The sequence below is a fragment of the Dasypus novemcinctus genome, chromosome 18 (genome assembly GCF_030445035.2).
Source record: "Dasypus novemcinctus isolate mDasNov1 chromosome 18, mDasNov1.1.hap2, whole genome shotgun sequence".
NCBI lineage: Eukaryota > Metazoa > Chordata > Mammalia > Cingulata > Dasypodidae > Dasypus > Dasypus novemcinctus.
The window spans coordinates 72,600,884-72,622,990 of NC_080690.1; the positions used below are offsets into that span (position 1 = coordinate 72,600,884).

The 22,107-nt window shown below is 49.9% G+C and overlaps 1 protein-coding gene across 1 annotated transcript; it reads right to left on the bottom strand.

Moving 5' to 3' along the window:
* Positions 1-9,877: 9,877 nt before the first annotated feature.
* CEACAM18 (CEA cell adhesion molecule 18) lies at positions 9,878-20,142 on the bottom strand. Its single transcript, XM_058280716.2, has 7 exons — positions 19,963-20,142; positions 18,403-18,759; positions 16,410-16,682; positions 14,770-15,042; positions 13,374-13,512; positions 10,674-10,734; positions 9,878-10,459 (listed from the first exon to the last, which is right to left on the bottom strand). The coding sequence occupies exons 1-6, from the start codon at positions 20,012-20,014 to the stop codon at positions 10,704-10,706; spliced, it is 1,125 nt and encodes a 374-aa protein (XP_058136699.1). The 5' UTR covers positions 20,015-20,142; the 3' UTR covers positions 9,878-10,459; positions 10,674-10,703.
* Between the last annotated feature and the right edge of the window lie 1,965 nt (positions 20,143-22,107).

Genomic DNA, 22,107 nt, shown 5'->3' on the forward strand with positions numbered 1-22,107 from the left:
TTTGTTTCAGTTCTCAATAGGTTTGAATTAGCATATATCTTCTACATCTTAGGTAAGTTTTTAGCATGGACTCCATACATTCTAGATAAGCTTTTAGCACTTTAGGTTTGCATTTTCCCTGAATATTTAAAGTTTATAGAGTTTGCATTGCTAAACTGTTTCTCTGGGACTGGAGTCATTGCCATGGTCACCAAGGGCAGGACTGCAGCCTCTTACCGTCCCACATTCACAAGTCAGGGCTCAGACTGCTTAGGTTATCTTACAAAGGGATGATCAGCCTCCCACCCATAGCCCACATCACTAAGACATGGGGGTTTGCTGGCTCAGACTCTGCCTCTTGAATTTGCTGTCCACAAACTGACCTGGCAACTGGGTCCTAATCAAGTCGTGGAAAGAGTCCAAACTCCAACCGACCTGGGAAGGACCTTATCAAGTCTTGCTGACAACTGAAACAGCAGTCCGAATGGCAGAAAGAGCCTGGACTCATTACACTCGAGTGAAAGGACTAGTACCTGAACTGGACGATAAGTACCCAACAGTTTCGTCTGAGTCTTGGAAAATAATTTCAGCCCCAGATCCCTTAAAGATCACACTGAAAAAAAAAACAATAATTTCAGCCCCAGATCCCTTAAAGATCACACTGAAAAAAAAAAACCAATAATTTCAGCCCCAGATCCCTTAAAGATCACACTGAAAAAAAAAAAACAATAACTGGGGGGGAGGGGGTTGAGCTGTGTATTGTCCTAGTCAACAATGGCCCTAGTCCTATCAGAATACCAAAGTTGAAATTCACACCCTAAGTTACAGGTGAAAATAATCTTACTAGCCCTGATGTTTCAAACCTGAGAAGCAACTAGCCCCATCAAATTAGTTATAAATGTGACTGAAGGTCTAGAGTCCCAGATGGTGCAGTTTGATGCCTGCCAAATAATAGACTGTGGGAATTTAGAGCACCAGTGATGGTTGAATGGGAAAAATGAATACCTATGCCCAGAGCCAGTGGGGAATGGTTACAGTCGAGCCCCCCTTTGCCCCTCCTGGGATGATGTATGGTGGACTACCCAGTATAAGGGATGGACTGTGAATATGGGATGGGTCTCACCAAGTTCAAGGTCATTAAAGGGTAAGATAACCTTCTATAAAGGTAATACCCCACCAGACTGCAAAAGTCTTCAGTGCAATCCAGTAGTAATAATTATTAAGAAAGCAGACAAATTAGAAACTGGGAGCAGCACCAGGGGCCACGTAGTTGATAGAGTATATGCAATGGGAGCAGATGTTTCAGGTAAAGATCCTCTGGGGAGGTTCCGTATCCGAGTCCTTCCTCCCCCTGTAGATATGACATCAGCAATGCCCTCTCCAGCTAACCCTTCAGAAATACCACAGGAAAACCCACAAAAGGCCAGTCCCCCAATTCAAAATGATCCCAAAGCAGTTAGGATACTTAAGGCAGAAGATTTAAAGCAAACCATAGAGGTGGCGGACTTGGCCCAGTGGTTAGGGCATCTGTCTACAACAGGAGTGCTGTGCCACGCAGGGGTGTCCCCCACGTAGGGGAGCCCCATGCACAAGGAGTGTACCCCATAAGGAGAGCCGCCCCATGCGCAAGGAGTGCACCCCGTAAGGAGAGCTGCCCAGTGCAAAAGAAAGTGCAGTCTGCCTAAGAATGGCACCCCCCACACGGAGAAATGACACAACAAGATGATGCAGCAAAACCGTGTCACTGACAACAAAAGTGGACAAAAGAAGATGCAGCAAGTAGACACAGAGAACAAACAACCGGGGCAGACAACCGGGGTGAGGGGGAAGGGGAGAGAAATAAATAAATAAATAAATCTTAAAAAAGAAAAATAAAGCAAACCATAGAAATAGAGATAGGATATGGGGACACAAAAGCCTGGGTAGAATGGATCAACTATACAGTCCAATTACTAAACAAAAGAAATTGTTACACTTGTGCCACTGTTATGCTTGCACAGCAGGCTGGCCCACAGCTCATATTGTACCCTTTCTGCTAGGCATGGAAAAGCATGAAAAGGAGTTTAAGTGCATGATACTCCTCTTTCAAAATGCTACTCCTGGTGAAAATTGTAGTACATTGTCCCCTCTCTTCCCATCAGTCAAAAATGGAAACCTCAAGGCCATACCTGCCTCCCGTCTGGGCCCAGGGAATCACTCTGCTTGTCTCTCTAAACAGGGGAAAGATTCCAGGACCTTGGAACTATGGCCTCGTGTACACAAGTGTGGAATGTAAGCAGTGATAGAGCTGACAATTTCTCCAGTTTGGTCAGACCTCGAGCAGACCTGTGGTGGTCCTGTGGAAGGGTGTTCTCCCACCAATACTGCCTGAGAGGTGGGGCAGAACCTGTGCTCTGGTCCAACTGGCTATCCCATTCACCTTCACATAGGAAAAAGAAGCGAGAATATCATCCCAGGGAGGGAGAGAGAAAAGAAGTTTACTTGGTTCTTTTGATGAGCAGATCTATTTAGACAATATAGGAGTTCCTGAGGAGTCCCAGATGAATTTAAGGCTAGAAATCAGGTAGCAGCTGGGTTTGAGTCATTCTTGTTCTGGTGGGTCACCATTAATAAAAATGTAGCCTGGATTAATTGTATTTATTATAATCAACAACAGAGATTTATTAATTACACCAGGAATGCAGTTAAGGGAATTGCAGAACAATTAGATGCTACTAGCACAATGGCATGGGAAAATAGAACAGCCTTAGATATAATGCTAGCTGAGAAAGGGGGAGTCTGTGTTATGATTGGAGATGGTTGCTGTACATCATCCCCAATAACACTGCCCCTGACGGAACTATCACTAAAGCTTTACAAGGCCTAGCAGCCCTATCTGAGGAATTAGCAGAGAATTCTGGAATTAGTAATTCACTCACAGGATGGCTTGAAAATTGGTTTGGAAAATGGAAAGGGGTTGCACTGTCCATCTTATCTTCCCTCATTATCTCAGCTAGGGTGCCTACCACAGGCGGATACTGGATCATTCCATGTGCCCGAGGGCTAGTTCAAAGACTCATTGAAACTGCCCTAACCAAACAAAGGCCCATACAGTGTAGGCAAAACAATTTGTACCCCCTTAAAGAAGGAGATTCTTATGATGAAGAGTGTGAGATAGCACTTAGAAAATTTGAAGAACGGAAATGTGAAAACTAAAAAGAATTTAAAAGGAAGAGGAGCAATTGTAAGAAACAAAGATTAGTTTAGCTTTCACAAAAAGGAAGAAAATATTGATTAATGTAACCTGGCAGCCTACCGCCTCAGTCTCCCACTCCTGGGTTAAACAGCAACAAAGGAAACCAGCTTAAGGCAGTCCTATAGGCAGTAAAAAAGATGACCAAGAAAGCTAAGTCAATACCAATTCAGCACTAAATTCCATTCCTTATTTGGCAAAGGGAAGCAGGTAAAAACTAAAATGGTTGGAATGTGATGGGGGAAGCAGCTAATCACAAACTTTTGCTGGGGAAAGTTAGATCTTCTCAGATAGGTTGTAACTTCTGAAGTATCCAATCTATGGAGAAACAAAGGAAGGGCTTTCTTGCTAGGCTTAGGGGTATAAATTGTGTCATTTTTCTTTGTTTGGGGCACCAGCCATGTTTTCTGGTTGTGCACCCCTTCCTGCAAGATTGAGAATAAATTTTTTTCTTCTCTACAATCGGGTGAGCCTTATTTTCTTCCAGAAGATTTCTTTCTTACAGGGATTGGAAGCTCTAACTGTGGAACAAGTTTCTACAAGGGCACAACAGAAACTTTCAGCAAACTATCCCTTTATTACTTGCCCAGAATAAAGAGTTCAGAAAGGGCAAATAATCTCCTTGTCACTTACACAGCACAAGAGTCCGAAAGACAGGGGAAGAAGTCCCACCACAGCTGGCCTCCTGGGGTGGCCAAAACTGCGCCAGGCTGGCATGGGCAGATGGCAGCTCGACATTCCCCAGTAAGTGGGTTAGACTCAACCTTCCCCCCAGGTTGTAGAATGGCACACAATACAACAGGACATGGGGGTAGCGGAAGGCATGACCACTTAGTGTTTGTGACTTCCCCAGAGGAAGGGAGGGCTGATGAGGTCTGGGCATCTGCTAATGAACAAGTATCTCTGATTTCCCTAATGCTACCTGCAAAGCTGTGGTGAGAGTTCCAGGAGCAAAAACCTATCAGAGCTCCTAGCATGAGGTGCATGCTGAGCAGGTGCTGGATCCCTGCACTTTCAGCAGAAAGGTCCTGCTGGAAATTTCTCCAAGCCCAGAAACTCAGGCATTCGCCACTTGCTTACAAATAATTCTGTGTCAGTACAATCACTGCTTTCCCAGCTTCCTGGGAAGGGGCCTCAGTCTTACAATCAGGTCCATTCTGTCTGAACTCTGCCCACCTCTTCAGCCTCATCCTCCCCCCACCCTTTTGCCTTTAGGTGTCCAGGCTCTCCCACCTCCACCCTTTTACTTCTAGGTCTCCAGGCTCTTCCTAGGCTACTCAGCTTACACATGGGCAAGAGCGGAGTCATTTGGACACACAGACTTCTCTGCCCTGTTCATGCCCATCTGTGGCTCCCTGATGCGGAAGAGGCTCCTTGGGACCTGACCCGCCCCCTCTTCCTGCCTCGCCCCGACCCACCCACACTTCCAGTCTTCCCAAACAGTTTTCAGTTCCCTAAACTGCCCTGATGATTCACTTCCCAGTCCTTGCCCTCCCATCAAGCCTTCCTCTAAGTCTGTCTGTAAAGGCTGAGGTCAGGGGTGGCCTTCTGGGTGGAGAGTAAAGCAGCAGCTCGAGGTCTCCCTCCTCTAAAGCTGAACCGAGGGAGAAATATTCCCAAATGATCCCACGGTCACCTGAGGAAAGAAACAGGATCCAAAACTTCACTTACAGCACCCAACAAGGAAAGAAAGGATTACAGCAGAGCAATTGACCATACCTGTGTGGGTCTATTTATGAACTCTATTCTACTCCATACAACACTCTTTTGATTACTGTAGCTCAAACGTCTAAGAGTTCTCCAACTTTTTTCTTTTAAAAGATTGCTCATCCTTGGCCATTTATATTTCCATACAAATTTTAGAATCAACTTGTTAATTAGTTTATATATATATTACATATTATATATATATATATATAAAGTCTATTGGAATGTTGGAATTTTGACTGGGATTACTTTATGGAGAAAACTGACATCTTAACAATATTGTGGGGAAGTGGATGTGGCTCAACTGACAGAGCATCCATCTACCACTTGGAGGGTCCAGGGTTCGATCCCCAGGGCCTCCTAACCCATGAGAGATGCAGTTTCCTAGTTCTACTAGATAATGCAAGTAGATGCAGAAGAACACACAAGGAATGGACACAGAGAGCAGACAAGGGGGGAAGGGGAGAGAAATAAATAAAATAAATCTTAAAAGCAAAACAAAACAAAACAGCATTGTGACTTCTGATTTATGACCATGGGATATTTCCTCATGCATTTGGGTCTTCTTTTAATTTCTCTCAATAGTGGTCTGCATTTTTCAGTGGAAACGTATTTCATGTGTTTTGTTAAAATTGTTCCTGGTATTTAATATTTTTGATGCCATTATAAATGCACAGAGGTTCATATTTCAGGAAATTTTAGTGCCTCATCCAATACAATTTTTTTCTCCATCAAGGATTTTCGGGAAACGGACTTGGCCCAGTGGTTAGGACATCCATCTACCACATGGGAGGTCCACGGTTCAAACCCCGGGCCTCCTTGACCCGTGTGGAGTTGGCCCATGCGCAGTGCTGATGTGCGCAAGGAGTGCCCTGCCACAAAGGGGTGTCCCCCGCCTAGGGGAGCCCCACGCTCAAGGAGTGCGCCCCATAAGGAGAGCCGCCCAGCATGAAAGAAAGTGCAGCCTGCCTAAGAATGGCTCCACCCACACGGAGAGCTGACACAGCAAGATGACAAGATGACTCAACAAAAAGAGACACAGATTCCCATGCCGCTGACAACAGAAGTGGACAAAGAAACAAGACGCAGCAAATAGACACAGATAACAGACAACCCGGGTGGGGTGGGGGAGGGGAGAGAAATAAATAAATAAATCTTTAAAAAAAAAAAAGAATTTTCTGGGGAGCTAAAAATGTTCTATATCTTTATTGGGATAGGTGTATGCATTTATAAAAACTCATTGAATTGTATGGGTGTGAGGGATGTATATAAATTTACCTTCAGTGGAAAAAAAAGGAAATTAAAATTTTTTGAAGTAATAAAAAGTGCCATTGACTTTACACAAAGTGTTCTCAAAGAAGTGAAACCTCCTTGTACAAAGTGCAGACCCATCAACCTGGGATACTCACTCCTATGCACAGACCTGATAGACATTCAAGGGAAACAAGAATTTCTATAGCTGATTAGTTCTACAAATAATAGCCACTTAATCATTATCCCCACTTTAAAGAAATGGTCCTTGTAGCTTTGAGAGGTTCAGGAGTTTGCCCAAGGCCAGGGTCATGCACTTATAGAGAAGCTGTATTGCCGGATTCTCCAGGTTCTTGGCTAAGCCACAGAAAATGAATTTTAAGTGTAAGCCAGTTTAGTTAGGCCACTAATTTAGTAAGGAAGGGAAGGAAGAGAAATGGGAGAAAACAGCATATCATGGGTCCCAGGTAGAGAGGAAAGGGCTGAAAAGAGATAAAGATGGCTGATTTACAGGCTACAATTCCCGATTACAGATTACAAATGCCCAGGTTTATTTGCATGTTGTTTCAGGCAGAGGGAAAAGGCAAGAACAGGGGCCATTTGGATTTTGCACTTGCTTTTTAAGCCATTAATTACTCTGCCCCTTTACTAATGTCAGGGGCGGAGTCCCAGTTGTTTGCTGTTTTGATTGGTTATCCCATCCATCAATCCCCCAGGAGGGCCCAATGATAAGGCCCCTGGAGAATATCAGGGCTTTCTCTGGCTTCCAGAGGAAATCCTGGTCTGACTGGAGTTTCTTGCAAGGTTCTTCCAGCATTCCTCTTGTGGCCACGTGGGTTTAATGGTAGCGGTTTTTCTGCCAGGTTCCAGATCCATCTACTGATTCCTAATCTCGCCTGCCTCAGCTGGGATTCTAATTAGGGCAAACTGACTCCCCAAACTGCGGGCTCACCCTCAGTTTCCTGAGTAATAACCTAAGTTTGACATTCAGGAAAAACATTACTTCTCTATGTATACAATGCCCATATAGTTAGAAATTAGGTTAAAATTAAGTTGGGATTCAATAGCAAAACTTTACAGAAACACATTTCTCCTTTTTTCTGATTAAGTGAAAAATATCTGCACTTTTAAGTTTCATGGTCAAAGAAGAAATAATTAAAATGAGAAAATTCTTAAAACTAGACTGGAACAAAAACACTACGTGTCAAAACTTATGAGAAGCAGCTAAAGGCATCACTAGATGCTTTCCCGAGGGCCAGCTGTTCTGTGCATTGAATATCTCACCATAAATGCAATGTGGTAGGATGCTGTAAGGCCGTAAAGAGCTCAAATGAAGAGGGGTGAGAGATGCTAATTTAAAGGATTGGCTTCCAGGCCACAAAAGGGAAAGTGGTCTTAGTCTGGGAGACAGAGAGGCTCACTTTACTGAGGGCTTGCCTTGTGCCTAGCACTGCTCTGGCTGCCTCATGAGAATTTGCTCACTGCTTCTTCCCAACAATCCTCTGGGGGTGGGTGTCAAAGAGTCAAACAATTCCTAAGAGCAGCAACTACTGCAGCTTCTAGCTGGCTGACCACAATGTCTGAATCCATTTGACTTGTCCCCTTACTGACCAAATCTATGAAAGTCTATTACTCTCTGCATGGCAGGCAGCAGGAGCTTCTTTTGTTCCCCTGTGCCCCCAAGTCCCAAAGGGGAAGTGGCTGTGGAGATGGACACTGTGCACCCTGTGGTTTAGCCACAGTGGGGAACCTGAGCTTGGGAGTCTCTCTATCTTTGAAAGGGACTTCTGGTAAACCTGCCCAACAACTGCCCCTGAGAAAGATGATTTTACTCTCTAGTCAGGAAACAACTCTGCCACCTGCATTGGAGGGAGACCCTATCTTTAACTTCTAAGGTGGTTTGCCTTGCAAACATCCTTGAAAAGATAGTCTGAACAAAAGCTGCCAAAAGAAACACAATGGAGAATTTCCTCTCAACCCAGGAAAATGAAGCAGCGGAGGATAGAAAGATCGTCTGCTTTGCCTGACAACATGTAGGGGGAGCCAGGGCTGAACCTGGGCAGGTTTGCTGCAGCATCCATAATGCTGACCACCTGCTGTTGCACTGACAGGTCCACAAAAAGAGGCTGCCCCTTCAATTCAACCCAAATGATCAAATATTTCTAAAGAGCTGCTGGGAAATTGTGTTTTGGAATTTTAGCAGTTTGGTATTATTTATGAATTCCAAAAATAGATATTGGTTTATGTTTGTGAACTGGTCCATCCCTCTGGGCATATTAGATTGGATTGGATTCAGAGGTTTCACTTTTATGTGATTAAATAATGATTAAGGCTATGATCGGGCCACATCAGTAGGATGTTGCAATTCCTGCCCCCTTGGTGGGCAGAGACTTACAGAGAAAAGACATGGCAGAGAACAGAGTTTGGCACTTTCAATGTTGGAGCCTGAGAAGTAAGCACACAGAGGAGCAGAGAGAAGGCTCCATTAGACACGGCAGAGGCCCAGGAAAGAGACGAGCCATTTGCCTGAAAGTCTGCACTGGCCTTCTGGAGAGAGTGGAGCAGCTGCGCCCAGAGAGAAACAAGCCCTGGGAAGAGAGGAACCCAGGAAGCCTGAACCCTGGCAGAGGTCAGCAGCCATCTGCTCCAACATGTGGCAATAGAGTCTGGTGAGGGAAGTAACTTACGCTTTGTGGTCTGATAACTGTAAGCTCCTACCCCAAATAAATACCCTTTATAAGAACTAACCGATTTCTGGTATTTTGCATCAGCATCCCTTTGGCTGACTAATACAGGAATCAACAGTGGAATCATCTTTTTTGTTGTTGTTCCCACTCAATATGGTGCTTACATTTTCCCACATCATTGAACTCTCCCCAACACCTGGTGTTTATTGGTTGCATAACTGTTCAGCTGAGGTCCTCAGTAGTTAAGCTGCTGACATTGGCTGACACTGGCAGAAGGGAATTTGTAGGGACATACCAGGCAGTAGGTCACAGAGAGGGAAGGGCAGGAGGTTAGAAGGTTCAGACCCCCTTGTGGTTGAAGATCTCCGGGCCCCCCAGGCCCCATAGCTGCCTCCTGCTGAGAGGAGAATCCTTTGCTCTGTACTCTGGGTCCTGCCCTGCCCACCTGGATTCACAGTCAGTGAGAGGTCAAGTTCTCCTTGCTCAGCTTAGGTTCCATTTGGTTTCTGGGTAGGAAACAGCTGAAAGTACCTCCAACCAGGACTACATAGCACGAGGGCAGGCTGTCACCCCCAGAGAAATCAGGGTACTGGTCAGAAGTAGGCAGGATGTCACACAGCCCCTGCATAACTGATGTCCCTGAGATGACAGTTCACATCCCCTAGTGTTGGACATGCATGTGGCATACAATCCTGAACCATTTTAGTGTAACATATCTTCCTTCCTTCCTTCCTTCCTTCCTTCCTTCCTTCCTTCCTTCCTTCCTTCCTTCCTTCCTTCCTTCCTTCCTTCCTTCCTTCCTCCCTCCCTCCCTCCCTCTGTCCTCTTTTCTTTCCTTTCTTCTTTCTTTCCCTCTGCCCCTCCCTTCTTCTTTCCCTCCTACTTTTTTCTTTCATTCCCTTTTCCTTTCTTTCCCTCCCTCCCTCCCTCCTCCCCTCTCCCCCCCCCCCCCAATAACTGCCATTGTAATAAACAAATTTGCTTAGATGTTTTGGGGGCACATTCATGAAGAGAGTCCCAGAAAAAGTTCCACAAGTAGCATTATGGAGTGTGAACTGACTTCAGGCTGTTTTAACTTTATTTTTTCTTATTATGGAAACAATATATGTACCTTATGAGGAAAAAAAATCTTTAGAGCATACAGTAAAGTATAAAGCAGGAAATAAAAATGAGACATAGCACTGTTAATATTTGATGTGTTCCAGTTTTTTTGTACACATGTATATATCTAAGTGTATACACATGAAACTGTGGGAAATACATACACATATGTACATATCATATTTATCTTTATCTACTTTACCTATCAGTCTACCTATATTTTTTACATAACTGTGAGCCCATCAGATGCAACTTTGCATCACAGGTTTCTAACCTTACATTGAGATGGGAGCATTTTCTGTATCAGCAGCATCCTTCCCCAGTGTGGTTTCTAAGAACCCTCTCAATGTGTGCTGTGCCCCATTTGAGCCACCTCTGCTTGCTGTTTCAGGTTTCCCATTATGTTTCCATCATTGGCAATGCTGAGTGGGGCACTGTTGCAGTATCTCTGATGATTCCATGGGACTGAGTTGAAGAAGTAGAGAGGTTGGAAGTGCAGGAGCTGAGCAGAAAGAGGCCTTTGGAATCAGAGCTCACAGATCTATGTCTGAGCCACCCCAGACCGCATCCCACCAGCCAGCTCTGATTGGGTTCTCCAGGCTTCTCCAGGAGCCTTGCTCTCCCCACCTTCGTGTGACTGGATGGGCCCCCCTTGGCCCCTTCCAGCCTAGCCCATCCCTATGGGGTTCTCAGCCCTGCTCCTCGCTCCCTCTTACCTATCTGCCCATCTGGTGATCCTCCACGTCTCAGAGGGACATTGATCTACCTCTGTTTGTCCTGCGGGGAGAAGTCCAGGAAGAAATCACATGTCAGGTCCCTAAGAAACTGGCAGGATGCAGGAGAATGCTGGGTAGAGTGAGATGAGGGGGTCTGGCCTCTTTATACAAAGCCCTCCCCATGGGGGACCTCGGGCACAAGGGGAAGAATCTGGGACTTAACCTTTATACCACCATGACCGGCATCACAAACGTCACTATTGTCGTCGTCACCAGCACCAGCATCGTCACCAAAATAACCAGTACCACCACCATCACCACTGTCAGCATCGCCATTGCCACCATCACCACCATTATCACCACTGTCAGCGACACCATTGCCACCATCACCACCATTATCACCACTGTCAGCGTCACCATCGCCACCATCACCACCATTATCACCAGTGTCAGTGTCACCATCACCACTATCACCACCACCATCACCACTGTCAGCGTCACCATCGCCACCATCACCACCATTATCACCAGTGTCAGTGTCACCATCACCACTATCACCACCACCATCACCACTGTCAGCGTCACCATCGCCACCATCACCACCATTATCACCAGTGTCAGTGTCACCATCACCACCATCACCACCACCATCACCATTGTCAGCGTCACCATCACCACCATCACCACCATTATCACCACTGTCAGCGTCACCATCGCCACCATCACCACCATTATCACCACTGTCAGCGTCACCATTGCCACCATCACCACCATCACCAACATCACCACCACCATCACCACCAGTGTCAGCATCGCCATTGCCACCATCACCACCACCATCACCACCATTATCACCACTGTCAGCGTCACCATCGCCACCATCACCACCATTATCACCAGTGTCAGCATCACCATCACCACCATCACCACCACCATCACCACTGTCAACATCACCAGCACCACCAGCACCACTGTCAGCGTCACCATCGCCACCATCACCACCATCACCACTGTCAGCATCACCATCGCCACCACCACTATCATCACCATCATCACCACTGTCAGCATCACCATCACCACCATCACCACCACCATCACCACCACCATCACCACCACTGTCAGCATCACCATCGCCACCATCACCACCACCATCACCACTGTCAGCATCACCATTGCCACCATCACCACCATTATCACCACTGTCAGCGTCACCATCGCCACCATCACCACCATTATCACCAGTGTCAGTGTCACCATCACCACCATCACCACCACCATCACCACTGTCAGCATCACCATCACCACCATCACCACCACCATCACCACTGTCAGCATCACCATTGCCACCATCACCACCACCATCACCACCATTATCACCACTGTCAGCATCACCATCGCCACCATCACCACCACCATCACCACCATTATCACCACTGTCAGCGTCACCATCACCACCATCACCACCATTATCACCACTGTCAGCATCACCATCACCACCATCACCACCACCATCACCACCACCATCACCACCACTGTCAGCATCACCATCGCCACCATCACCACCATCACCACTGTCAGCATCACCACCACCACCACCACTATCATCACCATCATCACCACTGTCAGCATCAGCATCACCACCATCACTACCATCATCACCACTGTCAGCGTCACCATCATCATTACCACCACCATCACCACTGTTGCCATTATTGTCATTACGAGCGTTGCTGTTGTCACCATCTCATCATCACCACCAGCACTGCCGTCAGCATCACCATTGCCATCATCACACCATCACACCGCTGTCACCATCCTAATCAGCACCAGCATCCTCGGCATGATCACATCACCACCACTCTATAACCATCGCAGCCTCACTGCCATTTTTAACATCTTCTCCAGTGGTTCTCAACTGGTGATATTGCTGTCCCAGGGGACTCTGTCAACATCTGGGGACACTTGGAGTGGTCAAAACTGGTGGGGAGGGCTGCTACTGGCATCTAATGTATACAGGCCAAGGATACTGCTAAGATTCTACAATGCACTGGACAGTACCCCACAACAAAGAATGATGTGCCCCCCAAGGCCAGTAGTGCTGAGATGGAAAAACTCTGGTGCCCTCCATGCCAGGAACATGGCTAATCCCTTCATCCTGCACACGTGTGTCTCTAATCCCACCACCCTCAAGGGCAGGCATGACTCTTCAAATCCTACAAACGGGGCTGAGGAGGAACTGAGAGAAGTAACCCGCCCAAGGTCACTGAGCCAGCTGGGGCCCAACTGGGACTGAAGCCAGAATTTAATGATCCTGCCACCCAATTTCGTCCTCCTACACTATTGGCTGGTCTCTGAGGGCTGCCCGTTCTCTCACTTCACTTGGCAATGAATGACTTCTATGTGCCAGCTACACCATGGATGCTTGACATACCCTTCTAGGCAGCCCTCAGTATCCACCTTTTAAACCTGGAGAAATTGGACTGAAGAGAAGAGAAGTCACTGGATGAAGCCCCGCTGCCCTTTAGAGGCAAGTCTGACTCTGAATCTTCCTCTCCCACCGGCTCTGGTCCTTGGGACTGGAATCTTGGTTCCTGGCTTGCCCCTTCCCCTCAGGCTCTGCTTCCCCTTCTCAAGGTGGTGCTGGCTCTTGAGTCCCGGCCCCCAGCCAGCACCCCACCCTCGGCCCAGGACGACAGGCACCTGTTGGAGCGATGGTTGATCAGGACGTAGATGACCATTCCACAGAGGTAGACACTGCCCAGGACTGTGAGCACGATCAACACCACCACTATGGACCCCGAGATGGAGAAGCTGCTCTTCAGCGGATCTGGGAAGACCTCTGGGGGAGGGAGAGACGACATCTGGTGGTTGGGACCATGCTTCATTCATTCATTCTTTCAATTGCCCACAAATCCATCCTTCCAAGATTTCTCAGCACCTGTTATGTACCAGACACCCTGCCCTCAGGAGGCTGACTTTCTAGCTAGGTGGTGGTTGATGGAAAATTCAGCAGAGAGGTGGCTAACACTGAAGTAGCGGTGAGTGCTCTGGGGAAGACTAAACCCTTGCGAGGGGAAGGAGATTAGCTTGTGCGTGTGTGCTGGCTACACAGGGCTGGGTCATTAACCCAGTGCATAATTATTTGTTGAGCACCAACTATGTGCCAGGCGGTGTGTTAGGTACTGAGGACAAAGGGCGAAAAGAACCCGCCCAGCCTCTGCCTCCCTGAAGCTCGTACCCCAGTGGAGGGGGCAGGCATGTGACTTGGAGGGTCATCCCTGTCTGGCACACAGTAAGTGCTTAATAAATAGCGTGGAGCAATTGATCAGATGTTTCCAGCCCACATCGGCTGGCAGCTTTCTCTGGGAGCCGCCAGGCAGTGGCTTCTCGCACAATTTCTGGGGCTTTTTCTCAGGCACCTCTTTGCACAGCGTCTCCTTTGGTCCTGGCAGCAGCCCTCCCGGCCTACAGATGGGGAAACTGAGGCCCAGAGAGGTGAAGCTGCAGCAGAGCTGGGCTTCAAACCCAGGACCTTGGGGTCCAGAGCCCCTGGTTTGACCACCCCACTCTCCTGCTCCCCGACTGTGGGCAGCGCCCCCCTTGGGGCAGCGGATCGGTGGACATTTACTAAGAGGCCTCCCCCCGTTCATAAATTCACCCGCCCCCAGCCAAGCTTCTGACTGCGGTGACCACGAAAGCCCTCTGCCCCTCCGCCAACTCCCTTCCCAGCGTCTTTCCAGGCCCCGAGGGCGCCAGCTCTGGGGTCAGGCTGCCTGGTGTGAACCCCTGCGTACCCCTGGCCCCTTGAACGAAACGCGTGAGCTCCCCGGGGTCAGGCAGCCACGGCCGCCCCACGCAGGTGACGGAGATGGTTAGGGCAGCTGGCACAGGGCAAAAGCGCAATACCTGCTGGCTAGTGCTGTCCCCTGGGGACGCCGCCGGCTTCCCAAGAGGACGGGCTTTGGGAGCCGGGGAGGGTTTCGCCAGCCCCGGGAGCGCGGCAGGGCCAGGCGGGGACGGCGCCCCCAACGGGCGTCGGGTGGCACAGCCCGGGCACAGGTGCGGAGGGGCCAACCCCGAGGCGAGCCGCACTTACCCGGAACCTGGATGCTGACGTCCTTGTACATGGTCAGCTGGGCCGCGGGGTTGTCCACGATGCACCTGTAGCTGCCCATGTGCTCCCAGGCCAGGCTCGCGAAGGTCAGCTGCGCCTCGGAACTCAGGAACGAGCCGTTGTGCAGCCAGCGGTAACGGACCCCCGGTTTGGAGAGGGCGTCGCACGTCATCTCCACCCGGGAGCCGACCTCAGCTGACAGGACCTCGCGGAAGGCGGTGGGCTTGCTCCGCAATTGCATGCTGTCCGGCCCGTCTGCGGACACAGGGCGAGTGCCCAGTTAGGTTTCTGACCCCTCGGGTGTGTGGCTCAGAGCCCGTCTCATTCGCTCTGGCAGCGTGTAGTCCTGCCCCAAACGGGAGGTGCCCCCTGAGCTGACCTCTGCACCCAGCCCCGGGGAGGCAGCTGTGCTTGCTAGCCACGACAAGGGTAGCAACATCTTCCACCGCCAAGCGCTACTGTGGAGTGAAAGCGAGCTCGCTGGGCACCAGGCTCCGTTCCAAGCATGTGACTTGCTCTGTTCCACCAAATCCCCCATGTCAGTTCCATTACTGATCCATTTTATAGATGAGAAAATCGGGGCTCAGAGGAGAGGATTAGAGGTCAAGTGCCCTGCTGACCTACAAAAGGATGAAGCAAGGCTCCCCATTGCCCGGGAGGAATCGCCTCGTACAGCTGCAGCCTCGCGCCCATGCACAGCTGCCCTGAGGTCAGAAATGGGCCACGTGGAGAACTTGGCTTAGTCCAGAGCCTCCCCACGGCCTCCCTGTCAGGAGTCGGGTGGACTAGGAGAGGGGTTCTGATTTTAGAAGTGACACTGATTTTAGATTTGTGGTTATCAGTTAAAGATGCGAAAGAGCTCGATAAAGTCTGTGAAGAGTTTTGGAAAGTTTCACAGAATCTGGGTTCCACTGTATCTGTAAGTTCAAGTTATTGGGTTTACCAGCCCTCTTGGGGGAGTTGAAGAGGCCGCTAGCTTGGTGGGCCATTGGAGTGAGACAGAGAAAACAGAATGTACGCTATGTAAAATTAATTTGTCCATGGGACTGAGAGAGTAGATAGAACCAGTTCGATCTGAGCACAAGAAAAAGTGAAGGTGTGTTTTACTAAATTTAGAAGAGCAGAATGAAAAGACCACTGAGGTGGATTTAAAAGCTTAGGGGAAACAAAGCCTTGAATATTTAATAAATGGAATATCAATTTAAGAATCGGTTGGTTATAAACCGGCCTTCCTTTATGCACAGGTCAGACTCCAGCAGACCCCACTGACCATGTCCAATATGAGATGTATGATAGGGATCCCGATTTTAAAACTGAGTAGGGGGGAGTGGATGTAGCTCAAGTGGTTGAGTGCCTGCTCCCATGTGTGAGGTCCTGGGTTCAACCCCCAGTACCTCCTGAAACAAACAAGCAAACACTGAGCAGCGAGTTCAGTTTCTAAGTCCACAGAGCAAGAGAGGCAGAGCTGGGATTCGAACACAGGCCGGGCTGACTGGGAGCCCGTGACCTTTCCTCTCTCCAGCTCTGCCTCACTTATCACCCAACCCCTCCAGACCTTGAGCCCAATCCTGCCTTCACTCGGTCTCTCAGTGGCCATTAGTCCATGGGCCCAGACCACTCACAGGCCACGTTGAAAAAGACGGTTTCGCTTTGCAGAGGAACGCCCAAGAAACTTTCTATCGCACAGCGAAGCGTCACGTCATGGCGGCCGACCCTCTTGAGGATGAGGATCTTGCCATCTGGGGAAATCGTCAGCTGGTCACTGCTGGACACTGGTGCAGCGTTCAGAAACCACTTGACCCCGGTGACGTTGGTGTGGCAGGTGGCTTCTATGGAATCCTTGTCCTCCGCTACGGAGCTGGTGTTGACCGAGAGGACAGGGTCTGGTTCCAACTCTGAGTGAGGCAGGAAGGAGAGGATTAGAGAGGCTGCCTGCCCCTCCAAGGCCTGTGCTTCTCCAAGGGGGCTTTTGGCGGGGGGAGGGGGGGCATGTCAGAGAGAAGTCAAGAACTGCAAAACGGGGTCTAGGGTCTTGGCAGGAAACCAGCCCTGGAGCCGACAGCGTCAGGGAAGTAGGCAGCAGGAAATGCCGGCACTCATCTGAGCTCATCCGATGGGCTGAGCCATCGCCATGGTGACAGCTGCCATCAAGGTGAGCTCTTGAATTAAGCATGTGGCCTAATGGTTTCTCCCGAACCTGAAAACCAGGACACTCCCATCAGAGGAGCCAGGGGTAGAATGCAGAGCCCGAGGTGGCGTCTGGGCTACCGATCCTAGCTGTTCCCATTATCTGAGCCCACCCACTTTCACAAATACTCCCTCCAACCTTACAGTGCACTGCAGTGGTAGATATTTTTCCCATTCCACAGATGTGGAAATTGAGGGTCACAGAGTCCCCCAGGGGCACGCAGCATATACAGAGGTGAAAATAGCCCTCCCTGCTTTCAAAATCCATGTTCTCTGCCCCTAGCCCTGGGGCGCCCCCAGGAGCTGTCTATAGTAGCAGAATTCCAAGATGGCCCCGTGATCTCTGCCCGCTGGAATTGGACCTGCAAATCCCCTTGAGTGCAAGAGGAACCAGGACTTGTTTCTAACCTATGGAATATGGCAAAGGGGATAGGATTCACTCCAATCGTTCCCTTACATTATATAAGACTATCTTAGGGAAGCGGATGTGGCTCAAGCAATTGGACTCTCATCCACCATATGGGAGGTCCAGAGTTTGATTCCCTGCCCCTCCTGGTGAAGTCAAGCTAGGCCATGCAGTGATCTGGCCCGAGCACAGAGGTGGCCTGAGCACAGAGCTGGCCCACGTGAAGTGCTGGCCCATGCGGCATGCTGGCCTGTGCAGGAATGCTGGCCCATGGAGAACTGGCACAGCAAGATGATTGTAACAAAAAAGAGACAGAGGAGAGACAATAAGAGATGCAGCAGACGAGGGAGCTGAGGTGGCTCAAGAGAATCATCGCCTCTCTCCCACTCCCGAAGATCCCAGGATCAGTTCCCGGAGCTACCTAAAGAGAAGACAAGGAGACACAGAAGAACGCACAGTGAAGGGACACAGAGAACAGACAACGAGGGGGGTGAGAAATAAATCAATCTTTAAAAAAGAAAAAAAAAGAAACTTCCTTAGCAGATGAGAGAGTGAGCTTTTCTAGCTGAACCTGGAAAAGCAAACAGCCATGTTGTGAACTGCCTGTGGCAGGAAGCTGCAGCAGCCTCTTGGCCAAGGGCCTCCAAGCAACAACCAGGAGGAAGCTGGTGCCCTCAGTCCTGCAATCGGAAAGAAACAGATGTGGCCAGCATGGGAACGAGAGCAGAAGACTCAGCTAAGTCAGGCTCGTAGTCCTGACCCACAGAAACTGTGAGATAACACTTTGGCTTTAAGCTGCTAAATTTGTGGCTCTTTGTTACAAGCAAAGATAACTATTACACTGTTGCACAATGAAGCCAGAGCCCTGGGAGGTAGTGAGTGGCCCAAGTCTGTGGGGGAAGCTCGGCAACCACCTGCCAAGGCTCCCAATGGCACCTGGATGGGGATGGGAGAATTCCCTCCCAAAGGCTTCAGCTCCGACTGTCCCCGGGGCTGGGAAATGGGGCGACCAGCCAACCCACCTCGAACCTCGAGCCAGCCGGTTGCCTTCTGGGTGTCGTTGCTGGCCTTGACACTCACAGTATAGTCCCCCGTGTCATTCAGTGCAGTCTTGCGGATGACCAGGCTGCCTATGCGGGTCACATTTTCCCGATCAGTGTACTTAGGCCCGGTCTTCCAGGAAGCGGAGGCAGGGCTGTAGCTGATAATCATGTTTTCTGCTTTGTCGTCTGGGCCCCGGTGCCAGCTGTATTCCAGAGCATCCTCGGGGGCATTCTCGAGCATCAGGCTGGTCTCCTCTCCCAGGAGTCCTAAGAGCGAGCCTGGGCTGATGGAGAGTTGGCTGGAGGCCTGGCTGCTCCCACAAGCCAGCAGGCCGGCTGCGAAAGAGAAAAGAGACCGACACCGTCCAGGGAACGATCCCAGAGACACTGGCAACCAAGCCAAGAGTTTCTAGCTCCTAAAGGAGTCCCCGCCCGTCTCCTCCGCATCGCTCAGCCCCCTGCCCTGGTCCACTCTTTCTTCAGCTTGCCCTAGCTCATCCTTCCTTCAATCCATCCTCACATGAACTTCAGGTGGATCTTTTTTCTTTAGCCAAACTTGCCCTCCCTGCTCAAAGGCCTCCCATGGCTCCCCAGTGCTTTTGTGATAAAGTTCAATCTCTTAGCACGGCAGCAAGAACTTGTCCTTAGGGCTCATCGAACCTCCTTTTGTACTGCACCTATCCTACCCAGTCACCCATGCACTGCCTTGTTCCTTCGTTCATTCATTCATTCATTCACTTATGAAAAGACACTCTGTGCCCCCATCATACATGCAAGTCTCTTTGTGTACCACACTCTCTAACTCTAGACTTTTGCACATTCTGTTCCCCTTTCCTGGTACACGGATCCCTGGTTCCTTCTTCCCAGAGCCACATCCTCAGTGACTGACTCACTCCTCAGCTCTCAGCTCTGATGTCTCCAGGCAGCCCCGAGGCTCCCCTCCTCCCAGCCCTGACCACTCTGGGTTGCCAGAGTGAGGGCTGAGGCCGAGGGGCCCGGCCCGGCCCCGGGCACCGCTGACTTCCCAGCAGGCAGACGCGGTTCCGAGCCTGTCTAGGCGGGGCTGTGCGGTGGCCGCGCACCCGATTTCCCAGGGGCGGAAGCCAGCGTGGGTGGGGACATGCCACCAGCAGGGGCAGCCGCCGGGACCCTCTGCCCGCGGTAAGGACAAGGACAGGCACACGCGGGCGCAGGGGAAAAGGGAGAGTCCCGCGTGTTGGCGAGGTCGCAGGCTCGTGGAGGAGACAGTGAGGGGGTCGGCCTGGGTGGGCGAGGGGATCAGGGCAGACCCCGGGGCTGCGGGGGAGGGGGCGCGGGAATGGTTGGCGTGGGGGAGGGGGCCCAAGTTCATCTCCCCTGGGGGTGGAGGAAACAGGTGCTGTGTCTGTGGGTGCTCTGCTCAGGGGCCTAAACTCACGAAAGCCCCCCTGGGTCCGTCCCCCCACCCCCACCCCCGCGCCAAGCCCTGCCCCGGGCGTTGCGAGCGCCTCCCCCCGCGCCACTCGCCCAGCCGCGGAAGCCAGCTCAGCGCTCGCTTACCCACGACGAGGAGGCCGCGCCAGGGGCTGCGCCCGGGGCTGGGACGCGCCATGAGCGAGCGGGTCCTGCCGGCGCCGGGGCCTCGGAGCGGGCAGCTCTGCCTCTCCACAGCCGGGGTGTCCCCCGAGGCTGCTGCGTCCCCAGCTCCCCAGCCTGCTTCCTCCAGGCTGGACTCTGACCTCTCGGTAGCCCTCTTATCTTTATTGCTTTATTCTGCCCTTACTCTATTACTTTATTACTGACCTTATTTTTTAATGGATTTATGCTCGTCCTGATTACCAAAAACAAAAACAAAAGGAATGTTTTCACAATATTTAAAGCAGAAGCACGTCAGTAGGATTTCCTTCTGCATGAGGTTTTTTGGTAGTGTAATGTCTTAATCATAGTTTACCATCAAATATTTTAGGAGTATCTTTAATGTTTAGATAGTATATTAGCAGCGTGCAATAATTACATCATAAGGTCTCGAGCAGAGGCAGGCTATGGCAAGGACCTTCTTTGCTGCCAGTTATAGGCTGTTTTAAGTTAGAAACCTGAATACCAACACTGAATACTGTAGAAATGCACTTGGGTCAGTGATACTTGAGTTGTTGCAATATTTGATTATCCATTTGGTTGTTACAGAAAAATTCTTAATTGTAATTGATGGTTTTGCCGTAATAGTATATTGCCTGTATTTCTACCTCTAGTATTGGGCTTTATGTGCTAGATTTTAATATCCTTGAGCCTGGGCAGGTGCACAAAGTCTTTTTAAAAGACACACGGTTTACTTGCACAAAACTGATCGGTTTTGAGAGATTGTTAATGCCCTTGAAGTGGTTTTTGTGGGTGTGAGACAAATGGTGAGAATCTGAATTGGTCCCTCTTATTATAGCATTGAAATTAAGTCTATTTAATTGATCAAGTCATGTTCATGCCCTGATTTTATATACTTGTATCGATCAATAAACATTGTGATACTTGGGGGAAAAAAAAAAAAAGTATGCTCCCTGTTAGGGAAACAGGATAAGACAACCCACACTTTTTAAAAAATAAAAATCATTATTTTAAAAGAAGCTTTAGATTACATAAACGGTATGTCAACTAGAGAGGGGATTCCCATGTACCCTATCCGCTCCCGGCACCCCCCCTCACCGTCTCGGGGTTTAGTTTCCCACACCGAGCCGCACCCGAGCTTTAATTCACCGTGTCCTGCTTTACACCCCGCTTAAGCGTTTCCCCACGTGATTAAATGTGCTCCCCCAGGCCCGTGTTTCCTACCCGCAGGGCACGCTGGTTACACCTGAACCAAAATTTAGATAACCAATTCCTTTATTGCTGGGCCTCGAGGCGAGTCGTCAAACTCGCCGGCAGAGGGAGGAGCAAAGGCGGAGCTCCAGGCGGGCAGGAGCGGCTGGAGGCCCGCGGAACCCGGCCAGGTGCGGGCGCACCTGCTCGTTGGGACGCGCTCGAGAGGCTGGACGAGCCCCGAGACCTGCGCGCGGCTCGCGGAGACAGGCAGGAGGCCGCTCAGAGGCACGGGCGCCCGGGTCGTTGGAACCGCTCTTGGGACTGCGTTCATCGTTCATTTTATAACAGACACACCAAGGAATGCGTTTGTTGTAGAAAAATGGGAAAAATCACTAAAGAAGAAAAGAAGATCACCTGCAATGATTTGGCCCCCCGGAGATACGTTTCAGCCTTTATTTTTCCGTGCATCCTTTGAGTTTTGATATGAGATACATATTTATGCACATATGCAGATTTTAACAAAACGGTCCTGTGTTTGGGAGCATCTAAGTTCTTTCAGCTCCTCTCTTACCCCCAAGGCACCGGGTGTCATTTCTGGCTTAGTCCATGAGCAGGTCTTGCTAATGTCCTTAACTTAAATCCTCAGAGCTGGGCTGGTGAGTCAGCGGCTGTGCGGGGCCTGGGTAGAGAGCCCGGCTCAGCAGGGAGCCCCGAGTCCGGGTGGGAATCAGCTCTGCCGCCCACAGTCCCGGGACTGCCAAGTTTACTCCCCAGATACTCACTCTCTTCACCTGTAAAGTGGGCATACTGGGCGTTTACCCTTCCTAAAGGAGGCGGTATCTGCCAGTGACTGAGAAAAATGCCTTGCCCTCAGGCTCAGTGAATGCCTTACGTGTTTAGATGTAACCTATTTCA

What these genes read in the sequence shown, in the direction of transcription:
- CEACAM18 (XM_058280716.2), bottom strand. Translation starts at nt 20,014, where the DNA reads ATGGCGCGTCCCAGCCCCGGGCGCAGCCCCTGGCGCGGCCTCCTCGTC. An exon ending in GCGCGGCCTCCTCGTCGTGG is followed by an intron (nt 18,760 to 19,962) that starts GTAAGCGAGCGC and finishes TCTCTTTCGCAG; the next exon opens with CCGGCCTGCTGGCTTGTGGG. An exon ending in CGTCAGCATCCAGGTTCCGG is followed by an intron (nt 13,513 to 14,769) that starts GTAAGTGCGGCT and finishes TCCCTCCCCCAG; the next exon opens with AGGTCTTCCCAGATCCGCTG.